Source organism: Gadus chalcogrammus, chromosome 14, assembly GCF_026213295.1.
Source record: "Gadus chalcogrammus isolate NIFS_2021 chromosome 14, NIFS_Gcha_1.0, whole genome shotgun sequence".
Lineage (NCBI taxonomy): Eukaryota > Metazoa > Chordata > Actinopteri > Gadiformes > Gadidae > Gadus > Gadus chalcogrammus.
This window is the reverse complement of record NC_079425.1, coordinates 6,078,589-6,090,691: the sequence shown is the minus strand read 5'-3', so window position 1 is coordinate 6,090,691 and position 12,103 is coordinate 6,078,589. Positions and strand designations below refer to the sequence as shown.

Sequence of the window (12,103 nt, the reverse complement as noted above, 5' to 3'; positions counted from 1 at the left end):
GTAACAAATTGCCGTTTCACCTCATGCAGAACTGCTGACACTGCGGTTCCTGTTTAGCTCGCGAGCGGAACGGGTCAGAGAGAGTGCACGGCTCTTAGCGCGTCAAATAATGGCCGGCATTTCAAAATCATTTCACTGTCAAGATTGACAAATCCCCCCCCCCCTTTTTGCAGTGCACCTCTTGTCATACTTTGCCCGGGTTAAGAGTGAAGTTTCTATCAGCGATCAGCTGAGGGCTGTCGGAGACTCACCTCAGCCCTTAGATCAGCCAGCTTCTTGTCCATGCTGGTGCGCGCCCCCAGCTCATCCTCCAGGTCCTCTGAGATGCGGCCTAGTTCGTCCTGGTGGAGCTCCTTCAGCAGGTTCAGCTGCAGAGGGAGGCCGAGGAAGGGGCAGGGGTTGGTGGGTGGGTTTGGGTGGTGGTGGTGGTGGGGTTGGGGGTGTTGGTTAGGTTTGGGTGGTCGAGGTGGTGGGGTTTGGGTGGTCATGGTGGTGGGGTGGGGGTGGTGGTTGGGTTTGGGTGTAGACGCGGTGGTGGTTGGGTGTGGTTGGGGCGGTGGATGGTTTGATGTAGTGGTGGTAGTTGGGTTGGGTTTGTGTGGGGTTGTTAGGGGAGGAAGGGGAGAGGGGGCAAAAACTCACAGTAAGTACACCCAGAAATCATGTCTTATATGGAGGAGGTGCTGCTTGTGTGTCCCAAATCCATTTAGTTCAAATAAATGCATAGTATGTCTGCATCGCAGGGTAGGACGACTGAAAAGCAATCCAATTTTGCCGCATTGTACAATTTGATTTAAAAGATCCAGAGTTCTATATTCTCATTTCTTAATGTGAACTATAAATACATTTGTTCTTGATATAAATGGCACCGGGAGCGGTTTTGGTGGCCCCTTTCACATCAAAAGATACCGCACACTATCCCATCTACCTCTCCTCCCAACTCTTTCTTTCTGTCCATTCTCCTCCTCCCTTCTGGCTGACCTTCATTAAACCTGCTCCATCTTCAAGACACGGACCTCTAAGATTCCCTCTGTTGATCCCATCTCCACCTCTCTCTCTCTCCATCTCCCTCTCACTCTCTCTTTCTGCGTCCAATCACTGCCCCAATGTGGTGGAGCAATGCCAACACGACATTTACAAGATCCATACTAATGACTAAAACATGCTTGTTTGTCCATTAATGACTGCGGTGTGTGTGTGTGTGTGTTCTCATGTCCCTACAAGATCTTTACAAGAGACTAAAACGTTATTTGTCTCCACCAATGATTTATGCGTGTGTGCGCGCGTGCATATTTGCACATGTGTGTGTGGGTGTGGGAGCATGTGTGTATTTGTGTGGGCATGTGTGTGTCTACTACCCCAGGGCTTTCAAGTCCTGGGTATTTGGTATTACTGGCTCTTATCTCTGAAGGTACATCTGTGAAAAAAACAAAAGCAATGAGCAAGCAACAGGACCAGGGATAAAAGAAAAAAAAGAAAATAGCTCCGCTCTTCATGGTGTGAGTGTGTGAATCTGTGAAGTTCTGTGTGAAAGATGCAGAGGGCAAAATCTGAGGTAAGTGTGGTGATGTATTTCTGATCAGCTTTTTTTAAAACCACCTGGTGTTCAGAAGCCCTACTCCCTTTTGAAGCGCCATCCCTTCAAAAGATGACTTTCAAACCCCTTTTCTCATAAACCAGCCATGCAGTCAGCTGGAAAATATTTGACGAGGCCAATTTTATGTTTATTGCCATGCATAATGCCTTAATAACACCTCAATCTCAAATTCTACTCCCTGAAACCCTTTTTGTGTTTGAGTACTATTCACTTTATGAAATCAGACCCTGGAACACTCTGTACTGACGCAAATGACATTGACCTTGAATCCCAGCGAGTTCTTCTACAATGTGTACCAAAGACACACAGTTCTCAGGAAAGAAAGAGGAAAAAGCTGTTTTTGTGGGCCCCTAATATAAATATAGATTCACAAGGCTAGGCGCATGCATGGACTCGCTTGCATCCAATCGAAGTGGCCATGCTTGTTGCCACTCCTCTCATCCCACACTTTGCAGAGAGAATAACAATGGGTCAGTCACAATGGGGTTGTTGCCCGTAGGGGATGCCTGACTTTTACAGACAAGGCGTCCGTCCGGAGACCTGAGCAGTCGGCATGTTGGACCCATGGGGGCGGCAGCCTTTATTTAGCTAATCAATGGGGTGTCATTGAATTCTAAGTGGCAGTCAGGGAGAGAGATCAAAGTGAGGCAGAAGCTAATTTATACAAAGCCGGACGGTTGCCAGACAACCAAACAGCCGTTGGCGAGCGTGGAGGAAAAGCAAAGAAATACTTTTTGGATGGAAAAGTAATTAACGAGAAATTTCTAAAATAGAGGCATCGCGCAGAGGCAGTTCAGCTGATTAATGTGAGCGAGTAACCACTGTCTACAGGTCACATGAGAACAAATTAGACACACATATTCTCTCCACCGAGTGAATAACTTGCCTTTACAGTGTCCCTGTTTTTTTTATTTTACTTTACTTTTGTATTTCCTACTGTTGTATTCTCCTTGAATCACTGGTTTATCTTGGCAATAAAGAATTCCTGATTGCAAAGAACACCAATAAACGTGGAAAAATGTGTTTGCGCGCCGGAATTAATTGTGACTTGTTACGGCCCCACGGCTATGATGTGTCTCTGCTGCTCTTGGAGGCACTGAACAGTAAGTGGCTGGGCTGTAAGTGACAGAGCGGCTGGCCAGATATACTCCCTTGTGGGAAAGGTAAACCGCAGAAACACTTACACAATGGCTTACATTAATTGCTTGAAGTGGAGCCGACAACGGTGTATTCGACTGAAAATACAGCCATTGCAAAACACTTCCAAGAGGAAAAGGCCCAGATTAATTCCGGGAATCGCTTAGAAGAATACAGAAAACATTTTGGGGATAGCAGCAGATCAATGGAGATCAAGATTGGTTTCCAGCGATGCTCTTGGCTTACCGCCAGGATGAAACCCTGCTTCACAAACAGGTGGGTGGGCAAGGACAACACACATCTCAGAAATCGGGTCTGTTGACTCTTCGTACAATGGCATGTGTGGCAGGTTTAATCAAAAACAAGGAAAGATGTAATGAGATTATCTGTCACTAGTGCCAGAGCAAACGTAGGAGGTGGATAGAGAGGAGAGGAGGCGGGGACATCCACGACAGACAAGCAAGGAAAGCCAGTACACAAAGCACCCACCCAGAGTACGACAGGTGTCAGTCAAGCACAACCCATCAGCTCCGCACCATAACAACACGATCCATCCAATAATTAAAGTACCGTAGTAATATTTTAAATGTTGAGCCTCCTGTTAAGGCATCTGTTGATGGCAAACCATAATTCCCCTAAATGTGGACGGTGGAAAAACAACAACCGGGCTAAAAACACACAGCTCGTTATCAAAGTTTTTCCTTCAGTGCCTCTGTTTTCTCAAGCAATTACAACTTCATTTAGGTCCTTTAACTGGGGCGCGGGCGCTGCTAATGGGAACTTAGACATCTGTAAAACGTATTTGGACATGATTTGTTATGCAAATTCGAGATCGTCGTAGACGAGAGAATCTGCTCCAGATGGCCACTTCTTAAAGGCTTGTCATGGTGGCTGCTGTTTTCTCTATGTAGGACTACTGCGGCGTGAGAGATCAGAGAAGGTTGTTTTTTTTGCGGCTCAGCCTTTCTACCCTTTTCCAGACGCTGCGTGCAACCTAGAAACACAGCGAACAAGCCCCCCGCCTCCCCCCCACACACACACACACACACACACACACACACACACACACACACACACACACACACACACACACACACACACACACACACACACACACACACACACACACACACACACACACACACACACACCGTCCCTCGCGGCTTGTTTAGCCACTGAGCCTGTGACGTTTGTATGGCAACCCTCCACATGAAGTTTAATGGCGGACCAAGCCCGAAAATGAATATGTATCTTCTATGACATCTTGATTTCTTTGCCGTACACTAAACTCTGTTTATCTTGGCCCTGCCTGGACACAAACTAATCTTCTGAACAGCACGACACAGATGGAGAAATGTGTGTCTGGCTGCCATTGCTCGGATACTGCAGGTTGATGCACAGCAAATGATATACAGCCAATGGTAAAGGCCCTTGGGAATGTTCAGACAAGAAATTATGGGGAATGTCAGCAGGCCCTCTCACACCTTTATAAATGATCTCTTGGCTTGTGTCTTGTTTCCAAAGATAACGATGACCCCATCTAGAGGTGGTGGCAGGAACTGCACTATTTTCAGTTCTAGTACCGTTGGAAACAACGTTCTTTCCTAGAGTAGTTTGTTATGTTTGAGGTCATAGTCCAAACACTCACAGACAAACAAGAACGATTACAATGCTGGAAATAGCAAATGGGTATTTGATAAATGAATCCCGGCAGAGTATTGGAATTAATGATCATGTAGGAAGGCTTGTTAAGGCAAATTTATTCGGCAGTGTTGTTGGTTTTCTATATTATCGGAACATGAATAACACAAACAGTTTCTATGAATAATGTTATACATGGCATTAATAATGAATGTTTTGTGATAAAGTATGAATCCCCACAAGCACAACACCATCCACAGTAGGAGCCGCACTTGGTATGCATTAACTGCAGCGCATCCAATCTAATGAATCTGCTAAATTCCAATACATTATTTATTGAATGCATTTTTGGTGTTTGTTTGTTGTTGCTTGCAGAAAATAATGAATAAAATAAAGAAAAAGCGTCTAGAAAAAGTCTAACTTTCTTTCTTACTTGACCTACAGAATGCACCATATTCATTGAAATCAATATTGTGGACTACATCATATCTACATTTAACTTATCGTCAGTATAGGTTCCATAATGAGGCACATGCTGTCAATAATTTCTACCTCAAGTGTCGACTTCGTCCACATTTATTTGAGCATTTTTTCTATGACTGACTAATATATATTCTTTGTACAAAAGAAAGCATATATAAATAAGATAAATATGGATAAAATGGGTCTCTTTATTCACCTTGAGTTAAATAACGCTGTCCTGTACTTTTTGACTTTGACTTGGATTAATAAAAGACATGTAATATCAGGAATAGCCATTGAGAAAAAGTCCCACCTGTTTCTGGGCCTCCTGCTTGCTCTTGTTCAGCTCCTCGTACTTCAGCTTCCACTGGCTCAGCTCTCCCTCCAGACGCTGGATGCTCTTACTCACAGTCAGCTTATCCCTGGGAGAGCGGGCAGAATTAGCATTAGCGGTCGCGTTGTTAAAAACCTCTGGGTGTCTCAAAACGTTTGGCTCGACGACGCTGATGGAATAGATTTAATGCTGACAGTTTTCCGCGTGGGTGTCCACAGATGCTTGCCAAGGGTGCATTTTCTACAGGGAATATATGAATGACCTTTCACATCATCTTGCAGTAGCATTCTGTGACCAAAGAGGTCGCTATTGAGTCAGACGCGTGTCAGAGCAGATGCTACTTGGATTGATTTATTGTGAACCTTAAAAACCTAAGTGTCAGTCATCATATTGCTTCCCCCGGCCTTCCACTTAAATCACAACCTTTCCGTCCGTCTCCCTCACAACAACACAACACACCGACACAGACACTCCGTCTCCTTACTCTCTCTCCTTCACCAGGACCTTCTGGGATTCGTCCAGGCGTAGCTGCAGGGCGGTCAGCTTTCCGGTGTCCTCCTCGGCGCAGGAGATCTCCTCCCACAGCTGCTGCCTGCTGCGGTCCTGGCGTACCGCCGGCCCCCCCGCCGCCGCCAACGCCACCGGCGTCGACGTGGAGGATGAGGAGGAGGAGCGAGGGTGGTCCCGGGACTCCGACGACTCTAATAGTTCAAGGTCCTATAAGAGGAGGAGGAGGGGTATGAAGTAAAGAGGAGGGTTTGTTATGTTTTTGTATCCAATGTTAAAACTCATGCCAAAATGTCATTTTCAATGTAAGTAATGATCTCTATCTCTCAAAAACAGCAGAATCCATGACTGTGGCTCAACTGCGACCATGCTTCCTACATCCGGGTCAAATATAGTTAATACAGTAGCGTACAAAAGTCCTAATTCATTAGGCAGACCCTATTCATTAACTAGGTACCTCCATTTTGCAACATTTCAAGCATGCATGGGATAGTTTCTTGGTCAGTGTAGGATATCCCATAAGGTCATATGCATAGTTGACAACCATATCAAAACAGGCATAGTTCACGTTCAATCAAAACAGTCAAAATAAGCCCTGTACAATATTTAGCAGTCACCACTAACGGCCAGCAGAGGGAGTGTGTGTCCAACGCATGGCTCAGCTGGCCACATGTGTCTCTACTTGTGTGAGCATGACAGAAAAATGGAGGGAGACAGGAAACGGCCGTAGTTTGGCATTCCTTCAGAGACCTCCCCGGCTATTACAAAGGAAAAATCAGGGGGAACTTCAAACAGTCCATTCTGTCTGGGTGATTGTGTGTGTGTGTGTGTGTGTGTGTGTGTGTGTGTGTGTGTGTGTGTGTGTGTGTGTGTGTGTGTGTGTGTGTGTGTGTGTGTGTGTGTGTGTGTGTGTGTGTGTGTGTGTGAGTGTGTGTGTGTGTGTGTGTGAGTATGTGAGTGAGTATGTGAGTGTGTGTGTGTGTGTGTGTGTGTACGCAAGTGTGTGTGTGTGTGTGTGTGTGTGTGTGTGTGTGTGTGTGTGTGTGTGTGTGTGTGTGTGTGTGTGTGTGTGTGTGTGTGTGTGTGTGTGTGTGTGCGCGCGCGTGTGTGTGTGTGTCTGTGTGTGTGTGTGCTTGCGGGTGCGTTACCAAGGAAACCAGGCCGGGGCTGCATGAAGGTCAAGAGTGATGGGCAGTGAGGCTGCTCTGTATTTCAAGGCATTTTGCAGCAACATACTCATTATGAGGTGAACATATTATTTTAAGGACTGTTTATTTGTGTGTTTGTGTGTGAGCATCCACTTTGCACACTCTTGCATTCATGTGCCTGCTTTGTGTGTTTACGAGAGCTGCTTGGGTTATTGTGCTCGGGTTTTAAAGCACACACTACAGACTACATCCGACTAGCCTTATCGTAGCTCACACTCAAAGGGTTGAGAGAACAGTCTGGCTGGGTTGTCTGTCTTTTGTCTTAAGGAAGTAAGTGGCTTTATTCCCAAAATCAATAGCAAATGTTTGCCCAGCCCAATGAAAATCTGGGCTCAGTTAGAAGCAAATACGATATGCATCTTTTTTTTGTACCGTTCCAGGGACAATAGGAAAGGCTGATGGAGCAGATGTTGGGCATTACCGCGATATATACACCCCAAACAAAAGCAAACGGTGTTCTGGCCCGCTTGCACGGCCCTGGTTGACTGTTGTGGTCTGCTACATGGTAATGCCTGTGTATTCAGACGCTTTTCTCAAAGCTTTGTTCATGTGTGTGTTGCGTCACGTGTGTTGGCCAGGAAGTGAACCTCTCCGAGCACCAGCTAGGCGTGGCAGAACACACACCATCCCGTATCCCAAAAGTCCAGCAGTACACCAGCTCTCAGACACGTGTTTCTGTCCTCCCTCCCTACTGTCTCAAGCTTGTGGTCTCAATCCCCCTTCAAGGGTTTAATGAAGTGTATCGAATCCTATTCACCATGGTGCATGTCTACTTGTCTGTATGTCTAGGAGCTTATTATATCCAGAACAACGTATAGCATTGCTGTTGTTGCTGCGCCAACAGGACGACGGGATGCAATAGAAATAGAGTGGGCATGCAGATCGGTGTCTTAGCCATGTCTTTCCTCCGAAAACGTTGCATGCTAACAAACACATCTCAGACATATTCTCCTGAGCTAGTGTTCGGGGCGTTCAGTCGACAGATTTACGACTACGGCACCGTGTTAGGCCCAGTTATGAATCCTATTTCGACCAAAAAATTGGATTTCAACAAGATTTATGCCAGTTTGACCGAACTTTAATCCTATTGGTTAAGGTGCTGCCAGACAGTCACCATGATGAACCGCAAATGGGGGATGTTTTACGAGAAGAGACGAGATCCGCAATTTATTAAACAATCTGTGTATTAGTTCTGCGTGCAATAATTCTTCTCCCACAGTCCTGAGGAAGGCTTCATCTGCCGTCGGAGAACTGGGTTCATGAAACAGACACTGGCAGTTGGCCATCGATTTACTATTAGTTTAGCAGAGGCTGTGGTCCGACTTACAATGAAGCCACTCCGTTTTAAAACGTGACATTCATGCCATTAACAAGCAGGTAGGGGTGCCCTAGAGGTAGATTTCAGACTTTTGGGGATCGAACCCAGAACATTAGTTTTGGATAACGACTCGACTCGACTACCCGGTCTTCTATACATTCTTCACCTAATGAATCCGTCCTCCCCAAACTGCACATGGGGGAAAGCCACCGAAGCACAAACGGTAGTTTTTCCGACTGCTGGAGAACAGGGGTGTAGTATCCCTGTATCTCTGTTAGTAGGTCTGGCAAAAACAGCTTGATAGAGACTAAGTACCACTGCATCTCAGCTCCCCTAGGGGTACAGTGTGTGTGTGTGTGTGTGTGTGTGTGTGTGTGTGTGTGTGTGTGTGTGTGTGTGTGTGTGTGTGTGTGTGAGAGGGGGACATGGGGAATTCTATTTTTGGCACTTGCCAGGTGCCAACTGAACCAGAGGCTATGTGAGTGTGTAGTTAGATAGAAAGGTGTGAAAATACACAAAGCATGCATTGCCCCTCACTACACAAACACACACACACAATGAATTCAGTCCTATGGGTTGTCCCTTGGCCTGCTTTCAACAGTGCCGAGATACCATCCAAAATGCATGCGTGCATGTAGTATCTTAAGTTCACAGTGAATATGAACTAACATTGCGTGTTACTTAGGGGTGAAACGGATCAGTGTGTCCACGGTTCGGTTCAGATAACCGTTTTGGGCCTCGGTTTCGGATACGGTTCGGATTAGGATCATGTCCGTGGTAGTAAAAAGGCGGACTTTTTTTTGACGGAGGGTTTGGGGGAGAAACACAAAAATGAATGAGACCCACAGGCTATTTGCAATGTGTTAATTGACTGCAATCAGATAACTTGCAAGGCTTGTTTGTGCAATAAATGTTCCCCTAAATGCATTTGAAAACATGGTGCACTGAGTGTAACATGTAAGGGATAACGGCCGACGAGGTTTAGAACTCTGGCGACGAGCGCAGCATGAAGCCAGAGTTGCCTCTACCTGTCCATTATTTCCATCGAACCGGTCGACCTCGAAGGCCGTTATCCCGCTTATCACCCGTTTGTATTTATCTCCCGTATATTTAGAATATAATTGTATCAATTATATATAGGAATCGTGCGCTTGAACTTCAGAAAACAACCTATTACAGCTACCTCATTGGCTCGGGCAGCACTGGAGAGAATGCATTCCGCTGGGTCCTAAACACCCTTTTGTATCGGACGTAGGCTACAGTAGGCAAAATACGCTACATAAGGCAATGCCTTCATTAAACCGAAATCCTCGGATCTCCAGAATGCTCCGAACTGTGGTAAACGAACCGAACGGATTCGGATACAATTCGAATCCGCTGCAGGCCTAGTGTTACTTCATAATCACAGTGAACATATGTTTTATTCTTTCAGAAAAATGGGTTCTGTGTGGATAATGGTACATGTTTATATACTTTGACATTTACTATACTATACATTTATTCCATTTATCTATATATTTTTAGCCAGGTTCCTGCGAAGAGAGCTCTTTTAAAATACCAAAACTAATTATTTCTTTATAACAAGATACGCCTCCGCTCGTCAGCCAATCAGTGCTTCGGAACATTCTCCCGCCTCGTTGTGGACCGCTAACCCCCATTAACCAAACACTTTAGCCCGGAAGCTACTTAACAAGAAGCCCTTCCCTTGAGCTACAGAGGCTGCAGCGTCCCGCTGGCTCCGGGATCCCAGACCCCGCCCCGCGGCGCTCCTCACCGCGGGACCCACCTTGGCCGTGCACAGGTTCTCCGCGTCCACGTCCCTCACGGGCTCCGGCTCCGGGGACCTCGGCGGGCCCTCCTTCCCGTCGGCGAGGCTCTGGGCGGAGACGGACGAGGAGCAGGAGCGGGCGGCCGGGGAGGAGGGCTGCGACGACGAGGCGGCGTGGGCCGGGGCGCGGGACGGCGAGGAGGAGGAGGAGGCGGCGGGCGAGGAGGAGGAGGAGGCGGCGGGCGCTTGCGAAGGAGAAGGAGGAGTCGGGAGAGGGGAGGAGGAGGAGACGGGGTCTTCGCGCAGGCGGAGGGCCTCTTGGCGCAGGACCTCGTTGTCGGCGGCCAGCTCCTGGCGCTCGCGCCGCGCGCTGCTCAGCTCCTTGGTCAGGGCGTCCAGCCGCTGGCGCAGCTGCCGCACCTCGTCACGTGCCCGGTTGCGCTCGGCTCGCACCTGACCACAACACAGCATGCTGGGGGTTAGCTATTGCTAAGCTAACATTGATTGGTAAGCAACCCTGTTGATAAATCACTTGCATTCCATCCCAGAGAGCTGGAAATCTGCAACCCAGTTGCTCACCAATCCAGATTTTGGCCCTCTGGGATGGAATGTAGGTGATTTATAAAAGCAATATGTTTGAGGTGGTGGTTATTTTTTATACAAGGTCAGGATACTATGAAAGGTCTGAATCTACACCAGTTTTGTGTATCACTACCATGTGTGTAATAAAATAAACTGAACTACCACTTCAACTAAAATGTACCTCAGTGTTCAAAACTGTAAAAAGAGATAATTTAATAGAAGGCTATAAAAATGCGAGAAAAACTGCTTACGAGTCATTTCGATACACACCCGAAAGTGCAAAAGGTACGCATCACCGAAAAGTACACTTACAACCACAGGGCTGAACTGGCAACCATTTAAACCCAAACACAGGATCAGGCTACAGAGTGTTTCTAAGGTAATGGCGAGCGCCGCAATTGAAGCCTTGGTTGGAAAAATGTAGATTTGGGTGTATGTGCCTGGGAGTGTGTTAGTTTAAGTCATTACGGTTCGGCCGCCCCATCCCTTAACGACTGCCAAGAAATCCCCCTGTGTGCGGACTGGTCCAGCTCTCTATTCACTCGAGCTCTGTCAGTGCCCCGCTGCATCCACCAGAACGCCACATGCTATGCTCCATCCACACCCCACCTTGCTCCACTTCTCCCTCCAGTTGGCCGTGCAGTCCGACCACCAGCGCATGGTCTTCTCCATCTGGGCGGCGCGGGCGCGCGCCTCCTCCAGCTCCCGCAGCCTCAGCTCCTCGCGGCTCTCCCAGTCGGCCCCCGCCAGGTCCCCCATGGGCCCCAGGGAGCCCAGGCTGAGGCCCCCGAAGCCCGGGGACAGCAGCAGCGGCGGGCTGGAGCTCGGCGTGCCCCCGTTGGGGCTGGGGGTGTGCGCCAGGCTGTCGGGCGAGCGGACCCCTCGGTCGGGCCCCAGGCCCAGGCCGCACAGGAGCCCTGCGCTGACCGACTTACCGCTCTCTGACAGGTGGTGGGGGCTGGGCGTGTGGTTCATGATGGGGGGGAAGGGCACACTGACCAGGGGGGGGGGGTGGGGGTGGGGGGTGAGGGGCGGCGTTCAGCAGGAAGGAGGGGGGAGGTGGAGGGGAGGAGAGGGGGCTGTCCTTAATTCAGGGGAGCATCTTCAGTCTTGCTCACAAACACCTGAAGAAAAACAGAACATGTGAGTTAACTCAAGTCATCCGAGTGAGAGCGTGGCGAGTGATCTCCGAGGGTAGACATGACATAACGCATGAAAGGCTGCGTTGTCTGCTCTTGGTTAAGTGGAGGAAATTCAATAGAACACAGAGAAATGTAGCCACCAGAATACATTACAACACACAAACAGGTAACTGGGCCCAGACATTTGAGGAATTTCAGTTCAAGCTGCTCACACAATGCAAACTGGGTCTCTATCTCTCTAAGACATGCAACATCTAGGAGCAGTGATAGACCAGGAAGGTCAGTACCAGATAGCATGTTCCCTAGTTGAGCTCAACAACGGATAGCAACAGCAGCAGTATTGGCGGGAGCCTGGAGCAGCAGCTAGAATGTGGTACAGGATTGTGGGAAGCCTGAAGCATTGTTCA

General features: G+C 48.0%; 1 protein-coding gene across 2 annotated transcripts in view; it reads right to left on the bottom strand.

Annotated features, from left to right (window-relative positions):
- Positions 1 to 11,529, bottom strand: part of ccdc102a (coiled-coil domain containing 102A) — a 25,745-nt gene extending 14,216 nt beyond the window's left edge. For both annotated transcript variants that reach the window (XM_056608034.1, XM_056608033.1), the window contains exons 1-5: positions 11,164 to 11,529; positions 9,991 to 10,425; positions 5,656 to 5,888; positions 5,151 to 5,259; positions 252 to 368 (exon numbers count right to left, since the gene is read on the bottom strand). In XM_056608034.1, coding sequence (XP_056464009.1) covers positions 252 to 368; positions 5,151 to 5,259; positions 5,656 to 5,888; positions 9,991 to 10,425; positions 11,164 to 11,529 — 1,260 coding nt within the window. The remainder of the gene's footprint in view (positions 1 to 251; positions 369 to 5,150; positions 5,260 to 5,655; positions 5,889 to 9,990; positions 10,426 to 11,163) is intronic.
- Between the last annotated feature and the right edge of the window lie 574 nt (positions 11,530 to 12,103).